General features: G+C 37.0%; 1 protein-coding gene and 1 long non-coding RNA gene across 7 annotated transcripts in view; one reads left to right on the top strand and one right to left on the bottom strand.

Annotated features, from left to right (window-relative positions):
• The window catches only part of PCDH17 (protocadherin 17), a 119318-nt gene extending 108335 nt beyond the window's left edge, over positions 1-10983 (bottom strand). For all 4 annotated transcript variants that reach the window (XM_074299209.1, XM_074299211.1, XM_074299210.1 and 1 more), the window contains exon 1: positions 5861-10983. In XM_074299209.1, the coding sequence (XP_074155310.1) occupies positions 5861-8449 (2589 nt within the window). In that variant the 5' untranslated portion in view covers positions 8450-10983. The remainder of the gene's footprint in view (positions 1-5860) is intronic.
• LOC141560657 (uncharacterized) overlaps positions 7521-18921 on the top strand; it is a 101889-nt gene continuing 90488 nt past the window's right edge. Inside the window, exon 1 of one of the 3 annotated variants that reach the window (XR_012487770.1) lies at positions 7521-7918. This is a non-coding gene — a long non-coding RNA (uncharacterized LOC141560657). Of the gene's footprint in view, positions 7919-11641; positions 12438-18921 lie in introns of those variants that run through there. The other 2 variants (XR_012487769.1, XR_012487771.1) reach the window with 2 other exon arrangements.

Here is an 18921-nt window from a genome sequence, read left to right as displayed (position 1 = left end):
CCTAATAGCTATAAGATTGTAATGAAGTTATTTATGTAATGAGGAAAAATTGTAGAAGAGTATTCTTGCTGAAATTAATAAGTATGTATGCATTATATATACACATGTAAATATATACATGAATTACATTTCAAATCAATGCTTCATTCTTTAAAAAGTGAAACACAAACACTTTAGTGCTTTACATTATATTTAGAAATGATTTTTCTTTTTCCAAACATAAAAACCGTCATCAATTTAGATCTTGTCTATAATATATTTTGGTAAATGGCTTTGTTTGGTTTGGGTGGTTTTGTTTTTTGATAACATACATGTTTCTTTATAAAAATTTGTGATGACATATTACACAAGTGATGCAATAGCAAAAAAAAAGTAGTCAATTAATCTATAAAGAGGAAACACAGAAAAATCTAGTTTTAAATAATGCTACGAGGAAACCTTAATTTCAGAATTTTTTCTTGAATATATGAATTTGACCTATCCTTCAGTCTGCTTGAAAATTAAGATTGCCTTAAGAGTAATATATGTAAAGTTTAGAATAAAATATGTAAACTTTAAGATAGCATCAATGTTTGCTTTTAAAATAATCCTATGTGCCCACTACATACTGAGAAAATAATTAAGTATATATATATATATATATATATATATATATATATATAAACTCTCGCAAGTGAAGTCATTTATTCACCAAGTTGTATAAGGCACACTTTGTGGCTAATACATCATTTTATGATTTTTTAACTTGGTAAGATTTTTCTCTATGTGTCATTTTAACTTCATCTTTAAGAACTTGTATTAAACACTTAAATTATACCAATGACCAAACTAAGGTCTATGTTGAGATATATCAAAGGATATTCTCATACATACCAAGTCCCAGACACTCAAAATAACCTGAGATATCAGGGTTTGAGTCTAAAAAACACTTGACTGGGAGTGAATAAACTTAGATTCTGTTCTGGGCAATGGTGCCAATTAGCAATGTATCATTTGGCTTTTAACAGCTTCCCTGAATCTCAGAGGTTTTTTTTTTTGTTTGTTTGTTTGTTTGTTTGTGTGTGTGTGTGTGTATGTGTGTGTGTGTGTGTGTATTTGGTTGTTTGTTTTAAGTTCTATTGTATTATTCCATAAATGTTGTGAGGTAAAAAAAAGAAATCAGGTTGCACATGTCTGTGCAATTTGAATATTGACTAGAATAACGGGTGAGTAAATCTGCCAGTTAACCTGTCATTTATGAGCCAAAGGACATAAATGTTATTTTACCTTACAAAAAATAAACTGAAAAATATTTTAGCTTAATTCTGTATAATCGACAAAGTATGAATCTGGTGAATCTCCAAACTCAATCTTTATGGCTCCTGAGAATTTGGAGAGGGTGAACACATAAAAATGTCCAGTAGAGTTGGCTGTACCACATCCCTAAGTTAGCTTCCAGCAACTCAAAACCATTCATTTGCCTCATGGATTGCATTAGGCATTATCCAATTGGATCAATAAAGCAACTAGAAGTTTCTCTTTACCTTTTTTTTACTCAAAAGTGCTAAGGCTACTTGTGATCCTCTCTTCTTTCCACACATTTCATTTACCTATTTCTCACTAATTTAATTACATTTAGAATTTTGGGCAAACATTGGAGAACTACCTTAGCTAAATGATGCATATTTCAAGTGTGCATTTTTCTTCTGAAAACATGTACTTCATTTTCTTTGACTGAAAAGTCTGTAACAAATCAAGAAGATCTTATACCATTTCTGCAAAGTCTATGAAGTTGAAGTTAATAGAAGTTATTTGAAATTGGAGTTTTAAAACACTAGAAAAGAATGCAACTGCTTTTTTTTTTCTTTTAATTATTTCACTTGTAGTAAAAATGTAAACTAAGCATAATTCCTTCTCAGGGTGCTCATAAAAGTTTCTTGCAGTAACATTATAGAAAGTCTGAAGGCATTAGAGCAGCAAGAAAACTTGGGATTCCTCCAGCTTCTAGAGGATTATCTTCTTCCCCCTCCCCAAATCAGCTCCTGATAGAGTTATTCTGAGACTTATTACCTTTGTTAGCAGAACATGAACAGTGGCTGCTTTCAAGTATCATTAATGATTGGTGCTTCATTTTAGCATGCCACATGAGAATTCCCTAAGGTATGCATATTTGTCAGAATGTAGAAAAGGACACTTAAAGCCTCATTTGATCTTTTCTAGTAAAAAAATTTATCTTAAACCCAAATTCCTTTTGTCCCATCAATGTTCCCCAAAGAAAGTGGCCATTGAATGTTTCCTAATCATATAATTTAAATTAATAAATTATCTAAAAATATATTAAAAAGCATTTCTACTTCCTGTGTCCATTGGCTAAGCTTTGGACTATAACTACTAGATGGTTAGAAAAGTATATATCCATCTTTTACATCACTGCTTCTCTATAAAGAATCTGTGGAGAAAACATATGATATTTAAATGTTTTTGCACAGTTTGGATTTCTGCTAGTTTAGCTGACAAATAGTATATTAGAATTTGTCCTAATGTTAACAGTGAATAAAATAGTGCTTTATTTTGACTGTGGCATGAATAGAACTCTTACTGTTGCATCTAAATTCAATCAAAGTATGGTTTTGACACAGGTGTGCCTACAAAATATAGCCACAATTTTTGAAATCTGTACAGTTCTCATATTATACATACATACATATATACATATATATGTATATATATACATATATATATATATATATATATAATTTTACTTTGGACAGACATAAAATGTGAGATTTAGTAGTTCTGTTAGTACTTAACATACTTATAAGTAAACCTCAGTACCTCAGTACTGAACTTTCTTTGCTTACACAAGTAAATCCAATATATATTACATAGCTATAATATCTACCCAGAGTTTCATGTCAAGTTTTTATTCAGTTGTATATTTCTGCAGTGAGTATAAGAGCGTAAAACCATCTTATTAACCCAAAGTAAGATGATGGTGTACCTAGGTGCTTAAAGTATTGTGCTCCATTTTAAAGCATTTGCAAAACAATAACTAAATTAAAAGGACCATTATTGTCCTTAATTTAATAGATCAAATACATTATATTTAGAGTTAAACCACATATACCTAAAAAGTAAATAAACATAGGTGTGCAACATAAGCCAAAGTATGCCATGCTAATCAGGTGGATGATAAAAGGAGGCAAGTCCCCAAGGGTGTTCTTAAAGGAATTCCAGGCCACATATAGAAGCACCAAAGGGAGGACAACTTTGAAGAAGAAAAAAATGATGAATATAATGTTGACAAAAATGTTAAACAATTTTTAAAGGAAAGGATAAGAGGATAGGCCTCAGAATTCTGAAAGACTGAATTCAAGTCTGACACACCATCTGATTTATTGTATGATTGGGCAAGTCACATAACTTCTCTGTACCCCCTCTTTCCCAAATAAGTGTCAAGACTATCACTGATCTATTTTAGTGGAGGTCCCACACCAAAGAATATCATGTCTGGACCATAGCTTGTTTCACCTTCTAAAACTAAAATTAATTTCACAAACAACATTTATTAGATATTTTGCTGAAATATATTTTTAATGGGGAAAAAGGAAAGAACAGAGATGAGATGTTCTTTGCTTTCTTCAAACTAAATATGAAATTTTTTGTGTTGGAACCGATATATATATATTTTTTAATTTTAAAGGAACTCAGTCTACTAAGTAGGTTCTAGTTTGGGACAGATCAAAGCCTTCCCAAGTGTTTGTGGAAACACTTGGAACCTGTCCCTTCAAAATAATATAGCTGATTCAATCCCAGATATATCCTGCCCAATATAACTAATGCTTCAGACTCTTTAGGTATTCTCCTACTTCAATTCCATTTCCATTGGAAATTCCAACAAGAATTTGACTTGGGGAGATAAATAGTTAGAGCCTGAGAATTTACCTACCATATTACAACGTTTTAGGCAAGGAAGTTTAAAAAAAAAAAAAAAAAAAAAAAAGAAGTGAAGGCAATTGAAGGCAATATATTTGTGCATTTATCTAATAAATACCTACATATAAATTTGTTAGCATAAAACTCTCTTCTTAGAGATGTAGATAACCATAAAAAGAATATTTAATAGCCACAGACAGACTTTCATAGAAACCACAAAACACCTTTTTAAGGGAGGAATTTCCTCTTTCAGTTTTATATAGATCTCAAAAAAAAAAAAAAAATCACGTTTAAGTATACAGTAAACACTGTAAAAAATGAATAAATAAAAAAACTCCAACCATTGGGATTTAACACTACAAATGATAGCTTCAAATTCAGCAGCATTAATTAGTACATGTATTAGTTACGTTATGGAGATATTACATTATTGTGGGAAAATATAATTTGCTTCTTTTTAGCAAATATTACAGTTATATGCAAAAACAAAAACAAAAAAAGAATGGACTTAGCATTTTGAGCATTCAAGTTTAACAATAAATAAAAAACTACCCAAAACAAGTGCCATCCAAAGTTATTTGATTTGTAAAGCACCTAAGTGTAAAAATCAATTATCTTGCTTTTACCTCCAACATTGTTCATCTTCCCTAAAGTGTCACTTTCTAATAAGTTCAATTTTAGATTTCAAGTATTATCTCCATTAAAAGTAAATTGGAAGCAATGCAAATGCATATTAACCATAAAATGAAGTTGCTATTGTGAAACAACTCCACAATGGTTTGAGGAATAACTCCAATTGATTAGTGCAGAGGGAGTCTTTCTACATTTATCAAGGTACCTATGCTGTTTCAAAGTTCAGGATTTTTCCCTTTACCATGTGTCAATGGCCTTTAATTTAAAGCATAGAATATATGTTTGCATATATGTATTTATATACACCTATCTATTTAAAGTTCTGGGGAATTTGAAATTTTCTTTTCATATCAAATATACAGTTCATTAATTTAAATGCATTTTAAATATTATTTTATTTTATTGTTAATTTTTTTTTTTTGGTACATCAAGTGACTATAGTGTAACTTTTCCTCCCATTTTCAAGGAACACAAAATAAGTCTGTGTCACCTTTTTTTTTTCTTCTGATACACTCAATTCACTTTTCCAAAGACTCAGAAAAGATTATTAGGAAAACAACTAGATAACATAAATGAGACATTTTAAATATAGTAATAGTCATTATCCAGAGCCTTTCTTCATCCAAACTTTTAAAAAGTAGTTTCAAAGTGTATCTATGATTTAAAAAATTAAAGTACACTAATAAATTAAGATGTACTTCAATCTGACTGTTAAATTAGATCCATGTAGGATTAAAATGTGCTTTGATAAAACTAATATTTAAATACATTAGTGTAAACAATAGTTCACACTGATTCAGGCTACTGGAAATCTGACCGCTATTTTTTATTTGTTCCCGTATAACATTTTCATTTTGTAGCATACATTAAAAAAAAAAAAAAAAAAAAAAAATTTTTTACGGTGTTAACAAAGAACCAGTAACAAATCAAACAAAAGTTCCCAAAGGTGGGAGGGTTCTTTGTTATTTCTTATAAAATGAAATATGTCCTAATAAAAAATAAAACAAACCAAACCACAAACACTGAACACTGCTCAATGATTTGTTTTAAATGAAGTCTTAAAAAAAAAAAAAACACGTTAAAATAAGTAACAGAAACAAGACATTTACATCTTGTAATTTTTGTGCTGTTATTTACATACATGGATGATACTTCTGTGTATATCTTATAATATGTACACACACAGTGTTCAGAATGTAAACCAGAGGGTTTCACTGCTGTTGGCAGTGTCTCAGTCCTGTTCGATAGGTGTCAGGACAACTCCAAAAACAAATCTTTAAAGAAGTCCCAGGTTATGCTAAAAGTCTCCTACCTGAATTATGGACATCCGAGTGGAGGGGGTCTCGGTTGCATTAGTCCCTTGTCCAGTGAAGCTGGTGTGGCAGCCCCCATGCCCCTGAGGAACAGTCAGGTTGTTGGAGGCAGGTTTCAGGTACATCACCTCAGACCTGGGCGAGCTGAGGGGCAGTCGGGTCTGATAGTCAAAGTACATGGGGGAGGTGGCCAAGGAGGGGCTGCTCACCACATTCATGACATTCATGGCATTTCTCTCCTCCACCTCGCTCTGCACTAACATGATATCATTCTTGTTGATCTTCTTCTTTTTTCCCTTGCCCCCGCCCAGCTGCGGGTGGCTGTATTCTGCGATGCGGCAGTTGTAAGTTCGGATCTCCTTGTTCTCCCGCTTGCACTTGACCGCGATGGTGATCATGGCCGCTAGGAGGATAATGGAGATGGTGCTCAGGGTGACTATCAGTGGTAGGGACATGTCCCAGTGGTGCTGCTCTCCATTCACTCTGGGCACACCCTCGGGAAGAGAGCCGCTCACGGAGCGGATGATGAGCTTAGCTACGGCTGAGAGGGTAGGCTTCCCGTGATCCGTCACCTTTACCACCAGCTCTACCACGGGGGTCACGTCTTCCCAGAAAGGGTGCAAGGTGCGGATCTCGCCGCTGGACGGGTCGATCTCGAACAGGTTGTCCTCGTTGCCGTCCACAATCTCATACGTGAGCCTCCCGCTCTCCCCGAAGTCGCTATCCAGTGCCCGCACGGTGCTCACTAAATAGCCCAAGCCGGCGTTCCGCGGCACCTGCAGCTCGGCTGTGTCATTTTGCAGAGTGGGAAGCACTATCACAGGTGCGTTGTCATTCACGTCCAGCACAGTCACTCGCACCGTGGCATTGCTCTCTAAGTGAGCCGGGGCGCCTGAGTCCTTAGCTAATACTTTAAACTCAAAGGCTTTGGTCTGCTCATAGTTGAAGGAGCGCAAAGCATAGATCGCTCCGTTCGTGGGGTTCACAGACACATAGGTATAGATAGACACGTCCCCGATATGTGAGGGTACTATGGAGTAGGACACAGTGCCGTTTTGGCCCAGGTCGGGATCGTGTGCCAGCACAGAACCCAGGTACTCACCGGGGATGTTATTCTCGTGCACCTGCAGCACGTAAAGTCCCTTGGTGAAGCGAGGCGGATTGTCATTCTCGTCCAGGATTTTCACAGAGAAGGACTTCGTGGAGTTTAGAGAGGGAGAGCCTCCGTCTCGAGCCACGATGGTAACATTGTACTCATCCTGGGTCTCTCTGTCCAACGGCCGGTCAGTCACTACTGTGTAGAAGTTATCATAGTTCTCTTCTAATTTGAAGGGCACCGGGCCTCCGGTCCCACTCCCTACAAGTCCCCCTCCCGACCCTCCTCCGCCCAGGACGCGACATTGCAGCTGCCCATTCTTGCCTGAGTCCCTATCAGTGACCCGCACCAGGGCGATGACAGTGCCCGGTGGGGCGGCCTCACTCAGCGCCCCCTGGCGCACGGAGACAAAGCCTATGGAGGGCGCATTGTCGTTGCGGTCTATCAGCTTGACCGTGACCTTGCAATGGGCCGGAATGGGGTTGGGCCCCAGGTCCCGGGCCTGTACGTCAATCTCCACTAGGCTGTTCTCTTCATAGTCGAGGTTACCTTTGACGCGGATCAGTCCCGTTTTGGGGTCAATAGAAAAGAGCTCCCGCACCCGGTCTGGCACATAGCTGCTGAAGGAGTATAACACCTCGCCATTCTGACCCTCATCAGCGTCTGTGGCATTGAGGTCAATAACTACCGTGCCCAGCGGGGAATTTTCGGGCAGCTCCACCAGGTAGGAGGGAGCCTCGAAGACGGGACTGTTATCGTTGGAGTCGATTACCTTCACATTGATCTGCATGGTGGCTGAACGGGGCGGTTCTCCGCCGTCCAGGGCGGTCAGCACTAGGGTGTGGTGATTCTGTTGCTCACGGTCCAGTGCCTTCTGAATTACCAGCTCTGGGAACTTGGTGCCATCTCCGCGGGACTTGACGTCCAGGGCGAAGAGGCCGTGGTCGTCGCGGGTAAGCAGGTAAGTGCGGAGACCGTTGTCACCGGCGTCTGGATCGTGGGCGCTGGTGAGTGGGAAGCGAGTCCCTGGAGCGGCATTCTCTGAAATGTCCATCTCAATCTGGTCTGAGGGGAAGGAGGGCGCATTGTCGTTGATATCTTGGATTTCCACTTTGATCATGCAGATCTCTTTGTCGTTGGCGAAGACCTCTAGGGAGAGCTGGCACTTGGCGTTGTGGCGGCACAGGGACTCTCGGTCAATGCGCTGCTTAGTGTAGAGAAGTCCGCTGTCAGCGTCCACATCCAGTAAGTGGGGCGCCGAGTTCTCCAAGACCCGGTAGCTGCCCGATTTGCCGCGCCCGGCTCCGATGCTGACACCGCCGCCGCCTCCTCGCTCCGGGGGCAGAAGCCCCTGCTGTGGCAGCCTCGCATCTTTTCCGATGTTGCCTATCACGGTGCCGGCCCCTTGCTCCTCCGGCACCGAGTAATTGAGGTTCTTGAGCGTGAGGGCGGGAGCCCAGAGCAAGAAACAGCAACAGATGGAAAGGTACATCCCAGACCAACGGGGTGGGGGCAGGAGCTGCAGGACGTGCGTGTCTGTGTGCTGCGAGCGTGCAACACAACAGGGTTGTGTGTGTGTGTGCTCCTGTGTGTATGCGTGCGTGAGACAGGATCTGTCTCTCTTCTCCCTCTAGCTGCTTTTTGATTCAGGCTCTTCTTATTTCTTCACCAAGTTCCTTGAACCTGTTGAGCTACAGCATCTGCCCAGAGCGAGGAGCAGCAAATGGACCGTAGCTTAAGGGTCACTGAGTGAAAATAATAGCAGCTTCCGAGCGCAGGGGTAAAACAAGCGCTTCGTATCTACAGGAAAACCCCAGCTCTAGTTCAGGCTCCACAAACTTCAGCGATGAGGTGGATGATAAGAAGAAAAAATCGTCCGGGGGGAGAAGGGAGGAAGGAAGAAGGAGGAAGGAGGCAGCGATAATGGGTTTTTAAAATACGCAGGGTTTTTCTTTTCTTTTCTCTTTTCCCCTCCACCAGTGCGCTGAAAAGCCACTCTCACACGCAGTCTCGGAAATACTATTAAAAATAGAGGCGGAGGGAAATAAAGAGAGCGGGAGGTGTGTCTCTAAGCAGGATCGTAAAGTGAAATCCTTACTTGTTACTCATCTCCAGTGATGAGATTGACGGGGATAAGGGAAAGGAAACAGACGAGTCTCGGAAATAGATTTGAAGCCCTCCCTTGTGTACAGAGAAATGTCTGGTGGCCTCGCGGGCTTGTTGGTTTTCAGGGAGTGTTTTGCTGCATTTAGAGATCTAATCTTGCATTGCTTGCAGCGGCGGCGGCGGCGGCAGCGGCGGACTGCATCTCGCTGGCAGGCGTAGTTCTCCCTTTCCTTTCCGAGCAACCCAAGGGAGGCGGAGGGGGGGAGGGGGGAGAATGCAGAGCAAAGAACTAGTGTCCGGATTTGTAGTTTCCTCCCTTTACCAGCCTCCGCCCTCTCGTCTTGAAAAATGCTCCCCCGAAACTAGGAAACCCCCAACCAGATCAGCAGCAGCAGTGTCTATGCGTTATGTGTGTACAGGAAAGAAAAAATATCTCAGTCTATGTTCATTCGCATATACACTCTTGGATTTCTCTAAGACAGGCCAGTAGCAGCCGCCACCACCACATCCTCTCAGGGAACAGCACTTTGCTCGATGCAGTTTAATTCCAGTTTGCTTTCCTCTCCAATAGAAAGGAAATCAACAGGCAACCCATGGTTGAATGTTCAGAATTGAGGGAGGAGGGAAAAAAGAAGGAAAAGCGAGAAAATCCACCCAGTACTCACACACATACATACACTTTGTCTGTGGCTAAAAGGGAAACAGTCTCTGCATTCACAGGGCTGTGCTGTCAAGTGCTTCTTTTTTCTTTCTATTCAGCATCTCCTTCCAATAGCTCTGCCGCCTCCCAATCCTCTTCATTTAGAAAAGAAAATCTTGGCGATGAATAAAAGTGGTAAATATTTTAAGCGAATAAAGTATGTCCTTTTTTTGTTTTGTTTCAAAAGGGGAATGAATTAGACAAATACAAATTAATGTTTGGTGTAATGCATTCTGCAGTCTCAGGCTCAAACGATCTTTCTGGACATCTTGGTATAGGGAGTAGCAACAGCAGCAATAAGCCAAGTCAGGACGATTTACCTTTCGGGGGTCTATTAGATAGAAGTGGGTTTTTTGTTGTCGTTTTTAATTTTCAGATTCTTAAAACACCCCCAAAATAAGTGAATGACACATCCAGAAATTCAGGTGTTCCAATCTGCTGGATGAGTCAGATCCAGCGGAACAAATCGCATTCACTATCGCCTCATGTTCCTCCCTTCATAGACATTAGTTGCAGCTTCTTCCTAACACTTCTCTGACTCACTCTATAGATAGAAAAATCAGAATCATGTTTTGAAGAAGAAGAAAAAGGAGGAAGGGAGGGGGTGTTGAATCCAGCTGCACTTTTACTATACCTCTTTCTCCGGGAGGCTGAGGATCAGGAAAACAAGGCTTTTATCCACAGCACCGAGAAGGCGTCTGCTTTGCTGGGTGTATTTTTTTTTTTTAATTCTGTCCTCTATTTTAGGCGTGAGTCACCCCGAGATGTTTCTGATTTTTAGGGAAATAAAATATGTATATATATGTAATATACATATATATGTTGTAGGTTTCCAGTAACTCTCCACAGCTCAATCTCGGCTCTCAGTTCGGTATCCCCCCCGCCAATTGTCCTCTATTCATAAAAGTCCAGACCCAACGTGCATAGTTAATTCTGCAATCTGTTGTAGTGGGGTATTTCCCCCTCTCTGTTATGGGTGGGTGGCCTCTTTCAATCAGGCATTCATCAGGATCAGCCAATAGCATGGAAAAGATGTTCTGGTTTCAGAGAAAATAAATCCATCTCCGAAACCGAGTGAAGAAAATTAAAATTAATAATAAGAAGAATTCAATTCAACAGTTGGAGTAGCGTCTCTTCAGTCTCTCTTCTGCTGCTGCTGCATTTGCTGGGCTCCCAGCCCTCTCGCTCTCTCCCAGTGCCTCTTGCTGACTGACTCTATTCACCTCACGCCGCTGCTTAAACATTGATACTGATTCTCTGCCAGCCAATCAACATTAAGAATAAGAACCTGCCTCCTATTCTGGCTTCCAATGAAAAAGAGCTAAAAGGCTTGTGGAGGCGGTGCTAGAATCCCCAATGCTTCGGTGTCATTGATTAGATCAGTTAGATTGGAGACTAACAATGTGAGAAGGGCTTGTCGCTTGTAAACTGCAGCGCCTCATTTCTACACTGCAGAGTCTCTGTGGCCTTTTAACTACATATAAAAAGCTTTCTCCATGGTCTTCCACTAGAAAACGAGGTGGGGAAAGGGGGGTGAGGGGTTGAAAGCAATTTATTTTTTCTCTGTGTTAAAGAAACATAGGAAAGCGGGATCCCAGGGTGTGTGTAGGATTCGGAACCTTGCAGTAGATGCTGGATTAGGTCTCTATTTCTCTAACACACACACACATACACACACACACACACACACACACACACATACACACATGCACTCATACACATACATGCACAGACGTTGTCAGAAAATAGACACTCTTGTGCACACTTCAGTTGTCTCAATGTAGCTTATTCTGAAAGCAATGCAGCTATATGTATGTGTGTGTGAGAAAGAGAGCGCGCGTGACTGCACGCGTGTACGTCTGCAGCTTGTAACAGGAATCGATATGCAACTTTCTTCAACCTCGGGGAAAATCGGCTGTCCCCGTGTATCCGTGCAATGAGAGTCACTCGATTATTAAAGTGTTTTAGAGGAAAAGCAAAACCGCAATGATAGATACACTGTATCAGCAATGTAAAAACGCCTCTCTTTTAAAGAGACACGCATCAACTATGCCAGAAGCTTAGACTGCCACAAATTAAATCAGGTTTATAATACTCAGGGGCCAACGCCCCTCGGTTACCCCTATTTCAATCTAAGCATCAACAAACAGCGATCTTCCTCCTAGGTTCCCCAAAAGCCAGAGCCCTCCCCGCCCCCATACATTAGTCATGGGACTTTCTCTCAACCCTCTTTAAAAAACCTTTATAATTTAATTTCAACTTCTGTCTTCGAAAGATCATATAACCTTTGGTGCTCATTTTGCAAGTAGCTTCTACATTCTTTCAGCATATTTTTTTTCAAATGGTAAAAAGGAATATAAACCCCAGAAAAAATAAGTTTCTCTAATAGTAGCTTTGGAGAGTGCTTTGGATTGTTTTGATATTTTCTTTAAGCCTTCTGTTTTCTAAGTAGCACTATGGTTTAAAAAAAAAAAAAAAAATCCTGCTTCATTTCATCTCACTTCTCTACGACTGTGCTTCATTCCCGAATCATGGATTCTGCCTTGCTTTCCAAACTCTTCGAACATCAACATGTGGGGACTGAGGGATGCTGAATTTGTTTGAGATGCTGCCATCCTGGGGAAAGGTTTAGTGCAAAGAGAAAATTGGAATATTGAAATAGGAAAAATAAGAGGTGAGTGTTTTGATTGCTGGAATATTGATCAGGATTCATAAATATAAAGTTGAGTTGCCATTTATAAATTGTGTATGATGAATGTACAAACCTGTAACTTGAATCATTCAGGATACAAAGAAAATCATATCCAGATCTATTATAAGTAAGATAGATAGACAGACAGACACATGTATATAAATTATTACAGGGTAATTTTTTTAAGGTTCAGGTAAAAAGAGTTGTTTTTTGTTTTGTTTTGTTTTTTTTGTTTTATTTTGTTTTGTTTTGTTTTAAATTTCTCTGAGGATTTTCTTTGGAAGGGTAACCTTTAATCTGAAGTTAGAATCAGTATTGTGTGCATCTATAAATACTAGGAAATCAAGAACCCCTCTAATGATTTTAGAAATTAAAATCACTGCTCTTTTTAATAGAATTTCAAGTCCTGGGACGACTGTAATTTCAAAATGGATAGTTTCTCTTGGGGTAGGATTTTGCAGTTAATCATCAGGAATGCAATGCTTTGTGAAAGCTGGGCTTGTTTTGCAAATAAGTTGGATGTATGAGTTGCCTGCAAAGTATAATTGAAGGACATCAGGCACTTTGGTGCTAATGTGTACAGAGCTGTCCTTGTACCACAAACATGGAAGATGCTGTTTTATGGATATTAAAATCACTAGATAATTTCTTAATTCTAAAAGAGATGGACTGAACATAATTAATTAATTGATTTCTAAGCATTTGAAATTTTTTATTTATGGAGACTACACAATACTTGAAAGATAGTCATGCAAGGCACTTTAGATGGTTACACACTGCCTTGGTAATTGTTTTTTAACCCCTTTCTAACAAGATATGGAGAGACATGTATGTGGTAATACATACATAAATAAGTTTTTTATAATAGCTGTTAAATCCAGAAAGGTTAAATCCCAGAGGATAGTTAATGAAATAATGTTATGTTAATAGGCATGTATACATGTACATATTTTCATATAATATATGTATATGTAAAACCCTTATGTAATTATGCCCTGACTCCCTCTAGTGTATTGAGCAGGAATAGTGTGTATTTATGGCATATGCTGATGGAAGTGGGGCCAACTGGAGAGTGAATCAGATTTAGAGAAGATATGCTGTACTTTCTATCTAATCTGTAGGAATATGGAAAGTTTGTTGTGTACCAAAATGAGTTTTCCTCTTTAGATACTTTTTTAAAACTCAATTTTAAGTGGAAATTTTACTTTTTTGAAATGGTTGTTGAGAATGACACTCCCTTTTGTGAGTTCTTCCCTATTCATAGTTACTTTTGACTTTGAAAATCCTATTTTGGGCTTTGACTTCTTTTACCTAACAGAAGATTTCCTTTCATAGGATTTTCAGGGATGATTCTTGGGAGATTGCTCCTGATTTCTTTAATACTATACATTTTTCAAATGTGTGATGAAAATAAGGGCATGCAGTCTGATTCCCTCAATTCTTTCCCATCCCTAAAAATATAAATTAGATGTAAATTAGATTGTACTGGGGACAAATTACAGTTTGGTGACAGTTTGCCTATGTATCTGACTATTGATTTAACCGCATTCAATCTCATGTAGCTGAATTTACAGTTACAAAAAGACTAGTTTCAAACTGATTAGTAGTAATTACAAAAAAATGCTTCAAAACTCTAATGAAATTATATTACCACCATTGTTAATAAATATTTATTGAAAATCCAAAGTATTCTAGATGATTTACACAATATCAATGCATATACATGTTCACTGAAAATAAACAGTTTAGAGTTTCTTAAAAGAAAGCTGCTATATAAATGAAAGGAGATTGTACATTAATATATTATGCTAATCTGGAGAATTTCAAATATGGAATGTTGATATGTGTTTAAAAATTCTTAGACTAGAAGGTAAACAAACCTTCCTTTTTATGTAGGCTTTTATTTAGACAATACAATACCCTTTCCATTACTTTGATTACTGACACTAATCAGGAGAATATTAAATGAAAGACTATTCCATCCCAGGGGAAGGTGATGGAACTGGGTTTCTATACAAAATAATTTTTTAAAATATATTTCCTTGAGGAAGATGGGGGAAAAGTTGAGGTGGTATTTCTATACAGAATTGCATTGCTTTTCTGAGTAAGTGAATTAAATATTATGCCCAAACAAGCACTTCATAAAGAGACAGTTAAGAAGTTCTTAGAAGTCTTAATAGCAACTGCAGTAATATGATTCAAAAACTTGCCCTGCCAGAGTTCTTCTAAAATAAGATGTCTTCCTTGAAAGAAGATGTTTGGTGCCAGTTTATTTTTCAAGTCAGCTAGTACCCTTTTCCATTTAGCTGAAGCTATGAAGAGTGAAAAATAATGTTATGACTGAAATGCAGGCTTCTCCTTATTTCCTTCCTTGCTTTTTCTCCTATTTTGATTTTATTTTTAAAATATCTTTTTGTAATGTCTGAATAATCGGATTTTATGATTGTCAAAAATATTTGTAATCATTTCACCACATTTGAATGACTGAAATATTTTAGTAGGATGGTCCTGCATTTTATTAGGTTCAATATTTCTCTTTGTCTGCCATAGACACTTTTGAGAGCATGCTATGTTTCCATGATAAACGAGATTTTTTTTCTTTTTAGAAGTTTAAATTAAGTCCTTTCTTCTTAACAAGTGTTCAGGTCACTAGTATCAACAGGATAACTACCAACATGAGTTACTTTCTTCTGAATGTTATATTTGAATTATGAGAATAGAGTACACTTGGATGCAATTTTAAAAGAACTTATAGCACTTTAAAAAGTTAATATTAGAGATATTCTCTCTTCTCTAAATAATTCCCTCTTCAAGCAGTAGCCTATGCACACATGTGTGTACATATATCTTATAATGGAATTTGAAATCTCACTCTCAAAGGAAGATAAATCTAATTTTGATATTTAAAATTGACTGTTTTTGTTTTATATTCTTGGAATTTAGAAGAATTAAGAAGGATAGGTCAGAATATGTCTGACATTTATGTTATAGAATATGTATTCTATAATATTAGCATTTACATTAACATATAAATAAAATCATTAAATAGGAGCTCTTCTATTGTGAAGTTGTTCTCAAATAGTGCCTAGAATAAGAGAGATTCACTATAAGTAGAAATGAAATTTACATATGGAAGGTTTGTATCTTTTACTTCATTGTAAAGATATAATTAATATATATTCATTATGGGTTTTGTTGTTAGCATTTTACAGTTATGGACATTATTAGTTACTGATTCATAGTGATGTACCTTAGAAGTTATTTTTTAAGCTTTTATGAAATTAAATAATTTATAAACTATAAGTTATTTAACAAGTAACCAGCATTGCCATGAATATATGTGTGGTATGTGGGAAGGGTGTGTATATGTATTATAAGAATTTATAATTTGGAGCTTTGGAACCAAATATATCTATTGTTTTGATGAAAATACAAAAAGAAGTTGTTTTACCTTAATTAAAAATTATCATGTAGATTTTTTTTTAATCCTGAGCTTTACAAAACCTACTGGTAAAATTTGACAAAATTGAGTTTAGAATCCAGAAACAACAGGTCTTAATTACTCAATCCTGACTTCCTTCAGAAGATACCCAACAACAAGTTACATGTTAGCTCCCCCTTGTGGGTTGTTAGTAATATCAGATAAGGTGGTAAGGGGGATGAGATTATTTTGAAGAAATAATTTATTTGTAAGACTGTACACATTCATAAGTTCTGGTCCTTTTAATTCAAAAAGTTAGTTGTGAGTCAGACGCATTTATATAACAAAAATAGATTTCTGCATCTTTAAAATAAACTTTAAAAGATGGTAGGTAAGTCTTAAAAGCATTATACTGCCAAAGGTTAGTATTCTGACAATTCTTACAGGAAAACAGGATAGGGAAGAGCTAAAATTGGGAGACCAACCTAACAGGCACACCCGAAAAATTTGATTCAGTAGGTGGCACTCTTTCCTCAGAGTCAGTATTGCAATGATGACCCAGCATGATATTTCTAAGAGCTGTGTCACTGGAGGTGCTGTCTTTTAGGAGAGGCAAAACCAACAACCTGACCACTTGTGATAATAACAGATCCCACATTACTTTTCACAATAAGGATGCATTTACACTGCCTGTCTGTCATATAGTTCCCTCACAGAGATAAAGAAGAAAAAATATCCAAGGAGCACATTGAGCTTCTGGGGAAATAGATGCTACAGAAACCCACTGTACGTTATTAGGAATCATTACTATTAACCCTCCCCAGTCTTAGGGATAAGGTTTCACCTGTGTAATTATGTTCTTACTATATGAGTTTTTCTCTCCAAACAGTTTAACCTGATATTCTCTCATCTTATGTTTCCCCTTAAATTGCAGTTGAATTGAAAAAAAATATAAAAAGAAAAGCAAAACAAAAGACGCACTAGTTGCATGTCAAATTAAAAAGAATAAAATTTAGTAAATTTAGCAACTACTTGCTTTTTTCCACCTAAAAACATATATTATAAAAATCTTTTTCTACTAGAATACTGTGACAGCTATAGTTGCAAACCTATTTCACTTGCTAAATGAAGTAAATTACCGGGGGAGGGGAGAGAAAGCCCCTTAATTTTGCCTGGATTGATTTAAAGTTAATGGCTCTTTATTTCTACTATTAAGTTTGTAAATTGAATCTGTGGTCTAGAATTTCCTCCTACATTAACACACAAAGACACACACACACATATATATACACATCGACACACATACTATATAATTTAGAGGCCTTGGCCATAATATAATAATGCAAAAAAAAAAAAAATCTTGCACATAATAGTAATAATATACATAATTTGCATTAAATTTAATACATGGAATAAGGTGTGCAGAAGCTAAAATGTAGGCTTTATTTGAGCAATGATAATTCATCACATTCCCAAATTTGATATAATAGTATATTTTCACAACTGTTAACTTAGCCAGCTCATTGCACAAGACTGGAGAATTAAATAAATAAGGTTATTATGCCTATGATGAGAGCATAGTTGACTATTGGGCATCAAGTTTTATTAACAAGTTAGAATTCCAGATAATTAGGCAGTGTAGTAAGTAGAGTTTCACACTGATACCTGGAAGACCTGTATTCCAAGACTGCTTCATACATATATGAGGTAAATGATTCTGGAACATCATATATTTCTATGGACTTCTTTTTTTAAAATCTGTACACTAGTCCTGTTGGGCTCAGGATTTCTAAAATCTTTTTTCATTTCTAAATTTATGGTGCCATAAAATAAAGGTAAGGTAAACTTTTTTTGGTGGAGAAGGAGGAATTGCTTTTCAAAAATACTTTCCAATGATAAAAACGTTATAGCTTCAGAGACAAAATATATTTTCTAAATGAATATATTTATTGAAATTGCATTGTATTTGCATATGTATGTATATATAAGTATATATAGGTATAATTTGTCAAACCATTTGAAAGCTACTTTAACATCCAATTATTAGAATAGCAAGGTTTACATTTTGTTTCTATTTTATAAGAGTTCAAAAGGATCTGAAAATTAAGTCCTTTGAAATATTGATACCTTTGAAATACCTTTGAAAAATTAAATAATATTAATTTTAAAAAATAAAAATGTCTTTAAAATTGTGATGCTATAGTATCTATCAGTAAATCTCTTAAGAATCAAGAGAAAAATAAAACTGACCACATTAAAACTAATTCACTTCATTATTTAAGTCTATAGTCAACATGTCCACTGAGAAATAGAGGTCTTTCACCTTTCTTTAGAAGATTGATGTGCAATTCTGTCTAATTAGAGGTGAGGGGCAGTGTTGATGTGATCAGGATAGAGTATTCTAAGAAAGGGAAAAAAAAGGGGAGGGATTGTAATTGATTGTATTTCACAGCATTTCCACATAAGAACTAATCCAATTTTTTAAAAGCAGGTTAATGGAAAAGGGTTAAACAATTCCAGCAATGTGACAGATCACCATAGAAATAGAGTTCTTTGACTCAGTGTGCTTTAGTAGACAAGGGATGAGCACTTCCTTCCTCCTTGTAACTCCTCTCTCTACATACCACTTTTTGATACGTTCTACAAAAACAGAGATCTTCCTCCTTGCCACCTTACTAAGCACAAACAATTTTCTCCAAGGGTCAGTATTATAATTTTGAATTTTAGACAAGCCATGGCTACAAATAAAAATATTTATTTGGTTATTTCAATAAACAAATATACTAATGTATTTTTTTCTCATTTAAAGAGCAGAGCAAAGTTTAGAATTTGTCTCTATCTGACAAGTCAGATTTCGAACCCAGTGTTCTATCCATTGTGTTACCTTACACAATGGATAGAACACTGGGTTTGAAATCAGGAAAATTCATCTCCATCTTCATGAGTTCAAATCCAGACTCAGACACTTAACTATCTATGTGACCCCCTGAACAAATAACTTAATCCTGTTTGCCTCAGTTCCTCATCTGTAAAATGAATTAGAGT

This window comes from Sminthopsis crassicaudata, chromosome 3 (assembly GCF_048593235.1).
Source record: "Sminthopsis crassicaudata isolate SCR6 chromosome 3, ASM4859323v1, whole genome shotgun sequence".
NCBI lineage: Eukaryota > Metazoa > Chordata > Mammalia > Dasyuromorphia > Dasyuridae > Sminthopsis > Sminthopsis crassicaudata.
The sequence above is the reverse complement of the archived record's forward strand: the minus strand, read 5'-3'. Positions and strand labels throughout refer to the sequence as shown.